Source organism: Coregonus lavaretus, assembly GCF_964263955.1.
Source record: "Coregonus lavaretus genome assembly, chromosome: 21".
Taxonomy (NCBI): domain Eukaryota; kingdom Metazoa; phylum Chordata; class Actinopteri; order Salmoniformes; family Salmonidae; genus Coregonus; species Coregonus lavaretus.
In genome coordinates this window covers 22,565,958-22,582,169 of record NC_140008.1, presented here as the reverse complement: position 1 = coordinate 22,582,169, position 16,212 = coordinate 22,565,958, and the positions used below count along the sequence as shown (strand labels likewise).

The 16,212-nt window shown below is 41.6% G+C and overlaps 1 protein-coding gene across 1 annotated transcript in view; it reads left to right on the top strand.

Annotated features, from left to right (window-relative positions):
- agbl4 (AGBL carboxypeptidase 4) overlaps positions 1 to 16,212 on the top strand; it is a gene marked incomplete at both ends in the record, with an annotated part of 483,778 nt that overhangs the window by 34,745 nt on the left and 432,821 nt on the right. The window contains one exon of the mRNA XM_084186220.1: positions 7,392 to 7,516. Coding sequence (XP_084042346.1) covers positions 7,392 to 7,516 — 125 coding nt within the window. The remainder of the gene's footprint in view (positions 1 to 7,391; positions 7,517 to 16,212) is intronic.

Sequence of the window (16,212 nt, the reverse complement as noted above, 5' to 3'; positions counted from 1 at the left end):
GCCGGGAAAGCCACGTATAACTGTTGGAATGCACACGCGCCCGCACTCCTTACTTCGAGAGGTAGGCCAAAGATGGTGGATAAATGAAGATGTCTTACTCAGGCCATTTACAGTGAGGGAAAAAATATTTGATCCCCTGCTGATTTTGTACGTTTGCCCACTGACAAAGACATGATCAGTCTATAATTTTAATGGTAGGTTTATTTGAACAGTGAGAGACAGAATAACAACAAAAAAATCCAGAAAAACGCATGTCAAAAATGTTATAAATTGATTTGCATTTTAATGAGGGAAATAAGTATTTGACCCCTCTGCAAAACATGACTTAGTACTTTGTGGCAAAACCCTTGTTGGCAATCACAGAGGTCAGACGATTCTTGTAGTTGGCCACCAGGTTTGCACACATCTCAGGAGGGATTTTGTCCCACTCCTCTTTGCAGATCTTCTCCAAGTCATTAAGGTTTTGAGGCTGACGTTTGGCAACTCGAACCTTCAGCTCCCTCCATAGATTTTCTATGGGATTAAGGTCTGGAGACTGGCTACTCCAGGACCTTAATGTGCTTCTTCTTGAGCCACTCCTTTGTTGCCTTGGCCGTGTGTTTTGGGTCATTGTCATGCTGGAATACCCATCCACGACCCATTTTCAATGCCCTGGCTGAGGGAAGGAGATTCTCACCCAAGATTTGACGGTACATGGCCCCGTCCATCGTCCCTTTGTTGCGGTGAAGTTGTCCTGTCCCCTTAGCAGAAAAACACCCCCAAAGCATAATGTTTCCACTTCCATGTTTGATGGTGGGGATGGTGTTCTTGGGGTCATAGGCAGCATTCCTCCTCCTCCAAACACGGCGAGTTGAGTTGATGCCAAAGAGCTCGATTTTGGTCTCATCTGACAACAACACTTTCACCCAGTTACATTTACATTTACATTTACGTCATTTAGCAGACGCTCTTATCCAGAGCGACTTACAGTTCTCCTCTGAATCATTCAGATGTTCATTGGCAAACTTCAGACGGGACTGTATATGTGCTTTCTTGAGCAGGGGGACCTTGCGGGCGCTGCAGGATTTCAGTCCTTCACGGCGTAGTGTGTTACCAATTGTTTTCTTGGTGACTATGGTCCCAGCTGCCTTGAGATCATTGACAAGATCCTCCCGTGTAGTTCTGGGCTGATTCCTCACCGATCTCATGATCATTGCAACTCCACGAGGTGAGTTCTTGCATGGAGCCGCAGGCTTTTTTTTTTTTTACATGCTGCCCAATGCTCCTCAGCTTGGCAACAAAAACAATGGTTGTGGGGCGGCCAGTGGCACTGTTTCCCCTACTGCGGATTCCAGCTTTAAGGTGTGGCACTCCCATAGGCACCAATGTGATAGCAACTGGGTCTGGTCTGCCTAATTCAATGTCTGTATATGAACCAGAAAAAAGGAGCCAGTGAGATGTCTTGCTGCCTCTTCCTTCTCTCGGTAGGCTACCGTACATGACAAACGGTGCGACAATGACTAAATAGCAAACAAAAACATTTATTGGAGATAATATTAACTTCTACCTCGTGAGTCTACCAAATGTTCATGTGCACTTGTCGACAATGTTGCAATAAACGGTAAGGGAATGAAATTGTGTAACAATATTGTAAGATTGTCTATCGATTAGGCTACTGTAAGATTATATGGAATATACACTCAGTGGCCAGTTTATATACACTCAGCCCCTGTTCACAAAAATGGTTCCCATGTGGCCGTGGCTTGCTATATAAAGCAGGCAGACAGGCATTGAGGCATTCAGTTACTGTTAGAACATTAGAATGGGCAAATCAAGTGACCTAAGCGACATACAATTAAACAACTTTCGTCTAAGAACCAAACAGCTTTTACGTCATGTTGAAGAGTGTTTGGAGTAAACGGTATCTGTTGCAAAACGTTTTGCCTCCTCGACTAATGAATACACCCCCGGTATACATTTCTGATGGTTCAACATTACCTCCAATCAAATTTAATTAAGAAAATAAATACATAGACTAGAGAAAAAGAGAGAGAGAGGGAGAGAGTTTTGTATGAACTACATAGAGTCCTTAAGGAGAACCTGTCATGTTTAAACTGATTGTCCAAGAACAGCAAAGTCTTCAGTACTCAGCCTACTGGGTGGGTTCTTAAAGTTAAGCTGTTTGTTGAAACCCAATTTATTAAATAGTAAGTGCTGCATATGTTTCTCCCAATGGTTGATGATTAATATGGAACATAACTTATGAAGACTCTCCACTGAGTACGAATGTAGACACACAAGCCTCCAGAGGAATCATGCAGTATTAACTCTCTTAAAGAGAACGGAGGTTTTTTTCTGTTGCTTGCTCCCTCCATCTTTTATCTTTCTATTTCCTCAGGTCTATACTAGTTACACTATAGTTTGAGTGCATCTTTGTGCAAATGAGTAAAATAACTTTGGCTAAGGCATTCTCACTGTTCCAAGTAGTCCTGCATAGGCTACCAATATGAAGGCTATCAAGAATGTATATTTTTTCCTAATGGTATTTTTATGCTTTAGGATTTTAGAGATTTGTTTGCCATTTATGTTTGTTAAAAACTGAACAATATGGAATTTATTAAAGGACTGCAGCATAAAATTAAAACTGAAATCAATACCGTGTCATATCTCTGCTTCACAAGTTGAACATGCAATTCTAACCTTGAGGCCTGTGTTATCCCTCACGTCAGGTCTTTAAGCATCAAGCTCAATAACCTAGCAGCGCATGGCTGCTGTGCTTTGAATTAGAGAGACCGTTTTGTATCGCCATGCGACAACATCCGCAGTGTGTTTTAAAAGTTTGTTGATCAACTTTCTATTTGTCTGTTACTCTTCTGATTAGTAACTTCTACCTCACCAGTTTGTGGTAGGGTAAATGCACTTTTGGTTGGACTCTCTCACCATGCAATGAAGACATTCAGTGCTGTTGTTGAAATTCTGTTGTTGAAATTCCTCTGAACCTCTTGTTGCAGTAGTGCCTGAGAGATTCCTCAGCTATGTGCTCAGATGCTGTCCATGGTCCTGAAAGGCCAAACGAGTGGAGAGACAGAAAGTTAGTGAAATTTTGTATAGCTATTTATGTTGCCGCATTAGTGTATGCAAGGTTCCGATTTAGTTGTGGCTCCATAAACATATGCAGGCGTGTGCTCTGAGGAGTCATTTACCCGATTCAATGGACTTAGTTATTATTTTAGGTATAAAAAGCATACTGCATGCAATATTTTTGGCTCTTCAGAAATCATATGCAATTGAAAAGCATCAATCTCTTGAAGTGTATTTTTAACACACTTCCGGGTCTATGTTTAATCCATGTTTACATGTCTCTAGTTTAGAAACTTAGATAAATCCTTCATTGTATTAATTTGAATACTGAAAGTAGCCTAAATATATCAGTCAAGAAAAACAGTAGCTGTGTTATCCACACATCCATATGAAACAACCTTTAGAGACTTATCTGCGTTCTCTAATAGCCAATATTTGGTTGTGTAAACCAGATAAATGGCTAAGACATTGGTATTCAAGATGATAAATTATACAGCACATCTGGTTGGAACAGGTGCGGTTCTCATATCCCCATCATGCTATCTGCAGCTGTGGGTGTTTCAGCTAACTCTTGGCTTTATCTGTTGTCAATGGCTCTGGATTGCTTTGCCAGCGCCTGCCACTTCTCAGTCGGTCTGTACAGTACAGTGAGGGAAAAAGGTTTTTGATCCCCTGCTGATTTTGTACGTTTGCCCACTGACAAAGACATGATCAGTCTATAATTTTAATGGTAGGTTTATTTGAACAGTGAGAGACAGAATAACAACAACAAAAATCCAGAAAAACGCATGTCAAAAATGTTATAAATTGATTTGCATTTTAATGAGGGAAATAAGTATTTGACCCCTCTGCAAAACATGACATAGTACTTTGTGGCAAAACCCTTGTTGGCAATCACAGAGGTCAGACATTTCTTGTAGTTGGCCACCAGGTTTGCACACATCTCAGGACGGATTTTGTTCCATTCCTCTATGCAGATCTTCTCCAAGTCATTAAGGTTTTGAGGCTGACGTTTGGAAACTCGAACCTTCAGCTCCCTCCACAGATTTTCTATGGGATTAAGGTCTGGAGACTGGCTAGGCCACTCCAGGACCTTAATGTGCTTCTTCTTGAGCCACTCCTTTGTTGCCTTGGCCGTGTGTTTTGGGTCATTGTCATGCTGGAATACCCATCCACGACCCATTTTCAATGCCCTGGCTGAGGGAAGGAGGTTCTCACCCAGGATTTGACGGTACATGGCCCCGTCCATCGTCCCTTTGATGCGGTGAAGTTGTCCTGTCCCCTTAGCAGAAAAACACCCCCAAAGCATAATGTTTCCACCTCCATGTTTGACGGTGGGGATGGTGTTCTTGGGGTCATAGGCAGCATTCCTCCTCCTCCAAACACGGCGAGTTGAGTTGATACCAAAGAGCTCGATTTTGGTCTCATCTGACCACAACACTTTCACCCAGTTCTCCTCTGAATCATTCAGATGTTCATTGGCAAACTTCAGACGGGCCTGTATATGTGCTTTCTTGATCAGGGGGACCTTGCGGGCGCTGCAGGATTTCAGTCCTTCACGGCGTAGTGTGTTACCAATTGTTTTCTTGGTGACTATGGTCCCAGCTGCCTTGAGATCATTGACAAGATCCTCCCGTGTAGTTCTGGCCTGATTCCTCACCGATCTCATGATCATTGCAACTCCACAAGGTGAGATCTTGCATGGAGCCCCAGGCCGAGGGAGATTGACAGTTCTTTTGTGTTTCTTCCATTTGCGAATAATCACACCAACTGTTTTCACCTTCTCACCAAGCTGCTTGGCGATGGTCTTGTAGCCCATTCCAGCCTTGTGTAGGTCTACAATCTTGTCCCTGACATCCTTGGAGAGCTCTTTGGTCTTGGCCATGGTGGAGAGTTTGGAATCTGATTGATTGATTGCTTCTGTGGACAGGTGTCTTTTATACAGGTAACAAACTGAGATTAGGAGCACTCCCTTTAAGAGTGTGCTCCTAATCTCAGCTCGTTACCTGTATAAAAGACACCTGGGAGCCAGAAATCTTTCTGATTGAGAGGGGGTCAAATACTTATTTCCCTCATTAAAATGCAAATCAATTTATAACATTTTTGACATGCGTTTTTCTGGATTTTGTTGTTGTTATTCTGTTCTCACTGTTCAAATAAACCTACCATAAAAATGATAGACTGATCATTTCTTTGTCAGTGGGCAAACGTACACCCTCACTGTATGTGGTTTTAAATAAGTTATTTAATGTAAGGATTGTAAAACAGATGCGTCTTTGGTTTGAGGTACAGTATGTTTCACTTATCTTCTCCCAGCCACCACCAAGTGTAGCAATATGTGGAGTAGGTTGTGTGTCATTAAATGAAATAGCTCTGATGATATGTTACGCCCTTATAAACTACATGCACGCAAGCACACACACCATGTTTGTTCATGCAATGGACACGGTAAAGGTTAGTTGTAAAGTTGTAAAAGGCTCTCACTATGTCTGACCGTATTTATATTCTTACAGCTCTACCATTGTTCACAAGAGCTACAGGCTCACTCTAGTGCCAATATACATTTTTGCAGAGAGAATTTCCATTTTGCAACCAATGTGTTGGAATGGAACACCGGGACGCTGTTAGAGAATGGCAGACATATACACTGAGTATACAAACATTAGTAACACCTTTCTAATATTGAGTTGCACCCCCTTTTGTCCTCAGAACAGCCTCAATTCGTCAGGGTATGGACTCTACAAGGTGTCGAAAGCATTCCACAGGGATGCTGGCCCATGTTGACTCCAATACTTCCCACAGATGTGTCAAGTTGGCTTGATACATACGGGAAACTGTTGAGCATGAAAAACCCAGCAGTTCTTGACACACTCAAACCGGTGCGCCTGGCACCTACTACCATACCCCATTCAAAGGCACTTAAATATTTTGTCTTGCCCATTCACCCTCTGAATGGCACACATACACAATCCATGTCTCAGTTGTCTCAAGGCTTAAAAATCCTTCTTTAACCTGTCTCCTCCCCTTCATCTACACTGATTAAAGTGGATTTAACAGGTGACGTCAATAAGGGATCATAGCTTTCACCTGGATTCACCTGGTCAGTCTGTCATGGAAAGAGCAGGTTTTCCTAATGTTTTGTACACAGTGTGAATACAACATCATGTGTTACAAAATAAACATAGACACGTCCAAAATTATTTCCAGATAATATTCTGTAGGGTTCTGTTATCCATCTTCCATTTTCCCAGTAGGGTGTTTGATGTATTTGTATGAAAATAATAATGCATATATTTTAAAGCTCATTAAGGAGCATCATGCAGTGTCCTGTGAGGGTTGGCAGATGATGGTGTTTCTGTGGACAGTGAGACGAGTGAAGGGATTTTCAGGAAGCGGGTGGATTAGCCCTCTCAGATGGCAGAAGGAGAACGATCTGCTCTGATGGTGTGGTGGTTACCCCATCTGTCAATAATTAGCTCAGTGCTACCTGGCACCAGGTGGTCGTTCGCTTCCACACTCCTTCCACACCACATGGACAGGCTGAGGTACGCAGAGTAGAGCACGTTGTCCTCTTGCCTAGGGAGTTAACTCTGTGAGCCAGTGGGCAAGCTGGGCTAGGTTTATATGCCAATGTATAAATCACACAGCGGTGGATGATGCAACTTTGCTGTTAATCTATATGTATCCCGCTGCATGTAGAGACAAGATGAAAATCTTTGAAGGCTTGTTATTTTGAAGTTACCACCATCCAAAGCTGTCCCAGTTGTCACCTGAACAGTAGCTAAGTTCCATTCTCTTCATCCCACCCATTGTCACTGTCCCTGTGCCTGCTGGGAGGAGCTATGGTGAGGGATGGACAGGGTTAGTCTTCCCGTCCGTGTCTGATACATTTCAATGTTGACATTTTAGTAATTTAGCAGACACTCTTATCCAGAGTGACTTATAGGAGCAATTAGGTTTAAGTTCCTTGCTCAAGGGCACATCGGTAGATGTTTCACCTAGTCGGCGCTGGGATTCGAACCAGCGACCATTTGGTTACTGGCCCAACGCTCTTAACCCGCTAGGCTACTTACATTATATACACATTAAATCTACACAGTTTACAATGGATATTATTTGATCACTTGCATTTTTATTAATCCATTGGGAAATATCTCCCAAGTGTCTAGCCACCTGAGCTGTCTAGGAGATGCCTGGGAGGTAAATTGATGAAACATTTTTCAGATTTATGTCAGGCTATACTTCACTTTTTTTTTACATGTTGGTTAGCCCTAACTGTTGGTAGCCCAACATGATTCCTGATAGTCTGAATGTGATCTTTATTTTCCCAGGTAACCTTGGACGCGTTGATTGCATCAGTGAATTTGAATTTGACCTTTTCATCAGACCGGACACCTGTAACCCTCGCTTCAGACTATGGTTCAACTTCACAGTGGAGAATGTGCAGGAGACACAGGTAGGTGATTGATTTACCTGAAATTGTATGAATACTGTAGTATACACTAAAATGTTATTCTATAATTTTCTATAACTGGTAGAGCTATCAACCTGTCTGTATTCATTCAAATGTCTATGCACACTTTGAGTTTTTTTAAAACGTAGCCCACAATTCAAAATGATTTGAAGTTTTGTTGTTTCACAGACCTTCAGAAGAGTTGTTTGTTTGTACCTGATTCCTTTTTAAAATACTGAGCCACTTGCCTGCGTTGAGCTCTAGGATTGGCTGAGAGCAGTGGTCACATGCCAAGGGCATTTGCTTAGTTTTATCAACCCTGATTGGAGCTTCATAAGTTCTGTAATTTCAATGTAATTCAGAGAGAGAAAACAAGATACTAAAAAGGAGACAATCAGCAGCAAATTCTATTCCTGCTATCTAATGTGTAGGTATACACGCCTGGGTAGGTCTATGCTGAAAAGAGAGATAGGGAAAACAGAAAAAGACTAAGAGAGAGGGGGAGAGCGCAAGCGTGCATGAAAATGTGGAATGCTGCAGCTGTCTCCTGCAGCCCGGCCCTATCGGCCCCATCTCCCTGCAGTGCTGTAGTCAGCGCTAATCAAATTTTATGGCCAAGGGATGAATGGGAGCCCTTTGCCAGGAGCCTGATCGATTCTAGGGCCAGATACCGCCCGGCATCCTGTGCCATCAGGATATTTGCTGTTGTGGCAAAAAAAAGAGGAGAAAGAAAGGGTAGTGAGAAGCCCACACAAACCAGTTGAAGAAATATATCTTTCTATCTCTCCAATTTCTGTTTAGAAATGTAATCTACTTCAGTAGAGGTTGTTAGGGGATCTGGTGCTTGTGTGCTTTGGTACGGTGTGTGTTATACCTATGTGCACTGTGAGAGAGAGAGAGTAATTGTGAATTTACTTTAAAAATTGTAATAGAAATAAAAAATAATGAGTAAGTAAATAAATAGAGCTATCTGGAAGCTGTGCTATAGAGATATCGGTACATTCACAGGGAACTGGGCTGGAGTGTTTTATCCAGCTAAGCCTGCCAACTCTCAGTTGAGAATAGGGAAATTGGAAACAGTAAAAGCCCGTGATATTGGAACTGAGATGACCATTTTGAAGGAATGTAAGCTGGTGAAACAGATTTGGTCGGCCTCAATCAGTTTAGCAGCTTTGTGGAAATTGGCTGCACCAGCTTTTAATTTTATTTTCTTCTCCCCAAAATCTTCACCTCAAACCGTATCTTACATATTGATGAACACTGATAGTGATGTCAGTGATGAATTGGTGTTAGACTGCCTCTCCTTGTGATATACTCTTTTTAATTTTTTTATATACCACTTTAGCCATTTTTGTAAATAAGCCACTGTTATTACAAATACATCTCTTTCATATTTCGAATTGAGAGAGCATGGAAACGATTCAATATTCTTGCCCATCATTTCTCACCTCTGAAAAATATATCTTGAGGTTTTTATCCAGTGGAAACAGTGATGTGCTGTGGCCTAGAGTCGATGTCCGTGCCCGTGCGGAATCGCCGTTTTAGTCATTAAAATCCGTCTGATTAATCTAGAGACTTCCGGGTTTTTGCCTGGGTTGCGTCTCAACCAACCGCATCCGCCGATGTCGGACTTCCGCATCTGCGGTGGAAGGCGGCTGTAGTACAACACTGTCAGACCAGGAGTAATCCTTTTTTTTGTGACCAACTTTTTATTTGTTTTTTTACAGGTACAAAAAAACAATCAAAGAAATGCATACAAAGATAACCCCAACCTATTGTTCTTTACAGAGTCAAGTATTTTTGACCAGGCCTCAATTGTTCTTTGACTAGCACCATTCATTCTCGCTGTCGATAATTCTAATGATATATATTCTAATACAGTAGTAACTGTATCCACTGGTTAAATCGGAGAGAGTGAGGTGGTTGCCATCTTACAGACACATTTGTTTTTGCAGCAGTGATGCCTACCATCAGTAATCTTCTCTGATTGATTGAGAGATTCAAGGGGCTATCATTGTTAAGTAACATAATATATGCAAAGCGTTGAATATTTAAATTCTTGCACTTCAAAATGAATTTTGTAACTTTGCCCCAGAAGCATTTTACGGCAGAGCACTCCCATATCATATGAGGGAATGTGCCTACCTGATTTAGGGGACACAGTGAACAGTTGGGAGTTGGGGACAATTTAATCGTAAAAAGTTTCCTTGGTGTGAACAAACTTGTATAAGTTGATGGTTCGGATTACGGGATGCCAAGGTCATATCTTTTCCATATTCTGTTCCAGTTAAAGAGTCGATTGACGCACCCGTGTGTCACACAGTGATGTCATTTTGAATATTGAATAGCTCCCTGTGTGTTTATGCTAGAGACACACCGTTTGTTGTAGTGGCTGCAGCTAAATCCCCTCTTTCCGCCTATATAAAGTTTGCGCCTATTCCATAACATGGGGCTTGTGAAAGCAGCCTTTTTCTAAAAACAATCGTCACAAAACTATCAGTAAAACCCAAACCGTGTGAACTACAAACGGATATGTCACCAATATCGAAAGGGGAGACTCTCACGTACACTGAGGTGTTCTGGTCTAGGACGCACACAAGCTTCAGGGGAGACGTCTGTAAAAAATTGCAAAAATTATGTGTCCACAAAAAAACATTCCCCTAAGTTTTCTTATCTCTCAGATATAGGACAGACACTTCAAAACCTTGTTCCTTATGATTTATTTTTTTGACTTTCTGTTTTGCCATTTATGAATATGTTATTCAATGCATTTCTATGGGCTATAGCAATAAAGGTCAAATTCAATGTTTCATCACATTTTTGTTTTGTTTATACCTACAGGGGTCCTAAAATTCTAAATCAAATGGCTAAAAGATACATTTTATGACCATCTTAAAACAATTCAAAATGTTAGCTTAGTAGATATTCTGATCTAAGGGCTTAGACCTAAACAGGTTTTAAAGGGTTGTTCAGATTCAATTAGATCTATGGACCATACTTTTTTAATCTCTAGCTCAGAATATGTTTTTTTAGTATATTATAAAGATCAGTCCTTTCGGAAGCCCAGATAATGTATTTATAAATCCCATCATTGGATGGTTCAGTAGTGAGTTTCCCAAGGGACTCCATAGGCCAGCATAGCTAACCTAAATTGTAAATATAGAAAAAAGGAGTTGCCTTGGAATGTGTATGTATCTTTCAAATCTTGGAATGTTCTCAAACCATTACTGTCCATGATATCGGTAAGGGCACGGATTCTACATTTGGACCATTGGGGGGATGCAAAATGCCACTCTCTAGATCGCCAGGCATTATTGTGAAAAATGGGATTATGGGCATGCCATTTTGATTCCCAGTTACGTTGTTTTTCAATTTTGCGCCAAATAGAAATTGTGTGAGCAATATTAGGACCAAACGTATTTTACATTGTTTAAGGGATATATCAGTGAAGACCACCTCTTCCAGGGCAATAGGATACTCAGCCAGGGGGCAGAAGAATCATGTTTGGTCCCTTTTACTCTATGAAACTCACAAGCTTCACATGACTTGTGAGAAGGTCACCTGTGATTGTGCAGTGAAAAATGAATGAAATGAATAGTTTTTTTAGGAACCAGGGTTACACATGTAACCTCTTTTGTTTTTGTTTATTGTCCCTGATGCTTATCATATATCTCTCAGATGCATTTCAGACACATCAAACCGTACTAATTTTTTGGGCTATCTTTTTTGCCATTCATGAATATGTATTATTCATTGTGTTTCTATGGGCTAATAGCAGTAACGCCAAATTCTATGTTTACATTTGTACATTTTAGTCATTTAGCAGATCCAGAGAAACTTACAGGAGCAATTAGGGTTAAGTGCATTGTTCAAGGGTATTTCTGTATTTTGAAAGTTATATATCTTGAAGACTTGCCTTATGTTTCATAAGATCATTTATATATAGTTTTGGGGGATACCTACAGCTGTCCTAAAACTTCAAATCAAATAGCTAAATGGGCCATCTTATGACCATATAAAATAAATATATATATATATACAGTGGGGGAAAAAAGTATTTAGTCAGCCACCAATTGTGCAAGTTCTCCCACTTAAAAAGATGAGAGAGGCCTGTAATTTTCATCATAGGTACACGTCAACTATGACAGACAAATGGAGATTTTTTTCCCCAGAAATTCACATTGTAGGATTTTTAATGAATTTATTTGCAAATTATGGTGGAAAATAAGTATTTGGTCACCTACAAACAAGCAAGATTTCTGGCTCTCACAGACCTGTAACTTCTTCTTTAAGAGGCTCCTCTGTCCTCCACTCGTTACCTGTATTAATGGCACCTGTTTGAACTTGTTATCAGTATAAAATACACCTGTCCACAACCTCAAACAGTCACACTCCAAACTCCACTATGGCCAAGACCAAAGAGCTGTCAAAGGACACCAGAAACAAAATTGTAGACCTGCACCAAGCTGGGAAGACTGAATCAGCAATAGATAAGCAGCTTGGTTTGAAGAAATCAACTGTGGGAGCAATTATTAGGAAATGGAAGACATACAAGACCACTGATAATCTCCCTTGATCTGGGGCTCCATGCAAGTTCTCACCCCGTGGGGTCAAAATGATCACAAGAACGGTGAGCAAAAATCCCAGAACCACACGGGGGGACCTAGTGAATGACCTGCAGAGAGCTGGGACCAAAGTAACAAAGCCTACCATCAGTAACGCACTACGCCGCCAGGGACTCAAATCCTGCAGTGCCAGACGTGTCCCCCTGCTTAAGCCAGTACATGTCCAGGCCCGTCTGAAGTTTGCTAGAGTGCATTTGGATGATCCAGAAGAGGATTGGGAGAATGTCATATGGTCAGATGAAACCAAAATAGAACTTTTTGGTAAAAACTCAACTCGTCGTGTTTGGAGGACAAAGAATGCTGAGTTGCATCCAAAGAACACCATACCTACTGTGAAGCATGGGTGTGGAAACATCATGTGTTGGGGCTGTTTTTCTGCAAAGGGACCAGGACGACTGATCCGTGTAAAGGAAAGAATGAATGGGGCCATGTATCGTGAGATTTTGAGTGAAAACCTCCTTCCATCAGCAAGGGCATTGAAGATGAAACGTGGCTGGGTCTTTCAGCATGACAATGATCCCAAACACACCGCCCGGGCAACGAAGGAGTGGCTTCGTAAGAAGCATTTCAAGGTCCTGGAGTGGCCTAGCCAGTCTCCAGATCTCAACCCCATAGAAAATCTTTGGAGGGAGTTGAAGTCCGTGTTGCCCAGCGACAGCCCCAAAACATCACTGCTCTAGAGGAGATCTGTATGGAGGAATGGGCCAAAATAGTGTGTGAAAACCTTGTGAAGACTTACAGAAAACGTTTGACCTGTGTCATTGCCAACAAAGGGTATATAACAAAGTATTGAGAAACTTTTGTTATTGACCAAATACTTATTTTCCACCATAATTTGCAAATAAATTCATTAAAAATCCTACAATGTGATTTTCTGGATTTCTTTTTTCCCCCACAGTATCTTAGCCATCTAAAGGGTTAGACTCTTATGGGTTAAAATATTGAATGAGTTGGAGGCGAAAGACATATTAATTATCCCGGACCAGGCCCTAATCCCCGACACTCATAGATGGCGAAGACGGCGCTATAGAGGCCGGCACGCGTTCACCCTGGTGAGACTACGGCGGCTAATGAATTAGGGCTGACCCCAATTAGTCGACTGGTCGATTGTTTGGTCGATAGGCTGTTGGTCGACCAAGATAATTTTTTTTGTCAAGCAGTAGTAAATATATACAGTTGAAATCGGAAGTTTACATACACCTTAGCCAAATACATTTAAACTCAGTTTTTCACAATTCCTGACATTTAATCCTAGTAAAAATTCCCTGTTTTAGGTCAGTTAGGATCACCACTTTATTTTAAGAATGGGAAATGTCAGAATAATAGTAGAGAGAATGATTTATTTCAGCTTTTATTTCTTTCATCACATTCCCAGTGGGTCAGAAGTTTACAAACACTCAATAAGTATTTGGTAGCATTGCCCTTAAATTGTTTAACTTGGGTCAAACGTTTCGGGTAGCCTTCCACATGCTTCCCACAATAAGTTGGGTGAATTTTGGCCCATTCCTCCTGACAGAGCTGGTGTAACTGAGTCAGGTTTGTAGGCCTCCTTGATCGCACACACTTTTTCAGTTCTGCCCACAAATGTTCTATAGGATTGAGGTCAGGGCTTTGTGATGGCCACTCCAATACCTTGACTTTGTTGTCCTTAAGCCATTTTGCCACAGCTTTGGAAGTATGCTTGGGGTCAAGACCCATTTGCAACCAAGCTTTAACTTCCTGACTGATGTCTTGAGATGTTGCTTCAATATATCCACATAATTTTCCTTCCTCATGATGCTATCTATTTTGTGAAGTGCACCAGTCCCTCCTGCAGCAAAGCACCCCAACAGCATGATGCTTTTTTATGATGGTTTTGGAGCAGTGGCTTCTTCCTTGCTGAGCGGCTTTTCAGGTTACTGTGGATATAGATACTTTTTGTACCTGTTTCCTCCAGCATCTTCACAAGGTCCTTTGCTGTTGTTCTGGGATTGATTTGCACTTTTAGCACCAAAGTACGTTCATCTCTAGGAGACAGAACGCGTCTCCTTCCTGAGCGGTATGACAGCTGCGTGGTCCCATGGTGTTTATACTTGCGTACTATTGTTTGTACAGATGAACGTGGTACCTTCAGGCGTTTGGAAATTGTTCCCAAGGATGAACCAGACTTGTGGAGGTCTACACTTTTTTTTCTTGGCTGATTTCTTTAGATTTTCCCATGATGTCAAGCAAAGAGGCACTGAGTTTGAAGGTAGGCCTTGAAATACATCCACAGGTACACCTCCAATTTACTCAAATGATGTCAATTAGCCTATCAAAAGCTTTTAAAGCCATGACATAATTTTCTGGAATTGTTCAAGCTGTTTAAAGGCACAGTCAACTTAGTGTATGTAAATTTCTGACCCACTGGAATTGTGATACAGTGAATTATAAGTGAAATAATCTGTCTGTAAACAATTGTTGGAAAAATGACTTGTGTCATGCACAAAGTAGATGTCCTAACCGATTTGCCAAAACTATAGTTTGTTAAGAAGAAATTTGTGGAGTGGTTGAAAAACTAGTTTTAATGACTCCAACCTAAGTGTATGTAAACTTCCGATATATATATATATATATATATATATATATATATATTCACTACCGTTCAAAAGTTTGGGGTCACTTAGAATTTTCCTTGTTTTCCATGAAAACATACATTAAATGAGTTTGAATAGGAAATACAGTGAGGGAAAAAAGTATTTGATCCCCTGCTGATTTTGTACGTTTGCCCACTGACAAAGACATGATCAGTCTATCATTTGAATGGTAGGTTTATTTGAACAGTGAGAGACAGAATAACAACAATAAAATCCAGAAAAACGCATGTCAAAAATGTTATAAATTGATTTGCATTTTAATGAGGGAAATAAGTATTTGACCCCTCTGCAAAACATGACTTAGTACTTTGTGGCAAAACCCTTGTTAGCAATCACAGAGGTCAGAGGTTTCTTGTAGTTGGCCACCAGGTTTGCACACATCTCAGCAGGGATTTTGTCCCACTCCTCTTTGCAGATCTTCTCCAAGTCATTAAGGTTTCGAGGCTGACGTTTGGCAACTCGAACCTTCAGCTCCCTCCACAGATTTTCTATGGGATTAAGGTCTGGAGACTGGCTAGGCCACTCCAGGACCTTAATGTGCTTCTTCTTGAGCCACTCCTTTGTTGCCTTGGCCGTGTGTTTTGGGTCATTGTCATGCTGGAATACCCATCCACGACCCATTTTCAATGCCCTGGCTGAGGGAAGGAGGTTCTCACCCAGGATTTGACGGTACATGGCCCCGTCCATCGTCCCTTTGATGCGGTGAAGTTGTCCTGTCCCCTTAGCAGAAAAACACCCCCAATGCATAATGTTTCCACCTCCATGTTTGACGGTGGGGATGGTGTTCTTGGGGTCATAGGCAGCATTCCTCCTCCTCCAAACACGGCGAGTTGAGTTGATGCCAAAGAGCTCGATTTTGGTCTCATCTGACCACAACACTTTCACCCAGTTCTCCTCTGAATCATTCAGATGTTCATTGGCAAACTTCAGACGGGCATGTATATGTGCTTTCTTGAGCAGGGGGACCTTGCGGGCGCTGCAGGATTTCAGTCCTTCACGGCGTAGTGTGTTTCCAATTGTTTTCTTGGTGACTATGGTCCCAGCTGCCTTGAGATCATTGACAAGATCCTCCCGTGTAGTTCTGGGCTGATTCCTCACCGTTCTCATGATCATTGCAACTCCACAAGGTGAGATCTTGCATGGAGCCCCAGGCCGAGGGAGATTGACAGTTATTTTGTGTTTCTTCCATTTGCGAATAATCGCACCAACTGTTGTCACCTTCTCACCAAGCTGCTTGGCGATGGTCTTGTAGCCCATTCCAGCCTTGTGTAGGTCTACAATCTTGTCCCTGACATCCTTGGAGAGCTCTTTGGTCTTGGCCATGGTGGAGAGTTTGGAATCTGATTGATTGATTGCTTCTGTGGATAGGTGTCTTTTATACAGGTAACAAGCTGAGATTAGGAGCACTCCCTTTAAGAGTGTGCTCCTAATCTCAGCTTGTTACCTGTATAAAAGACAC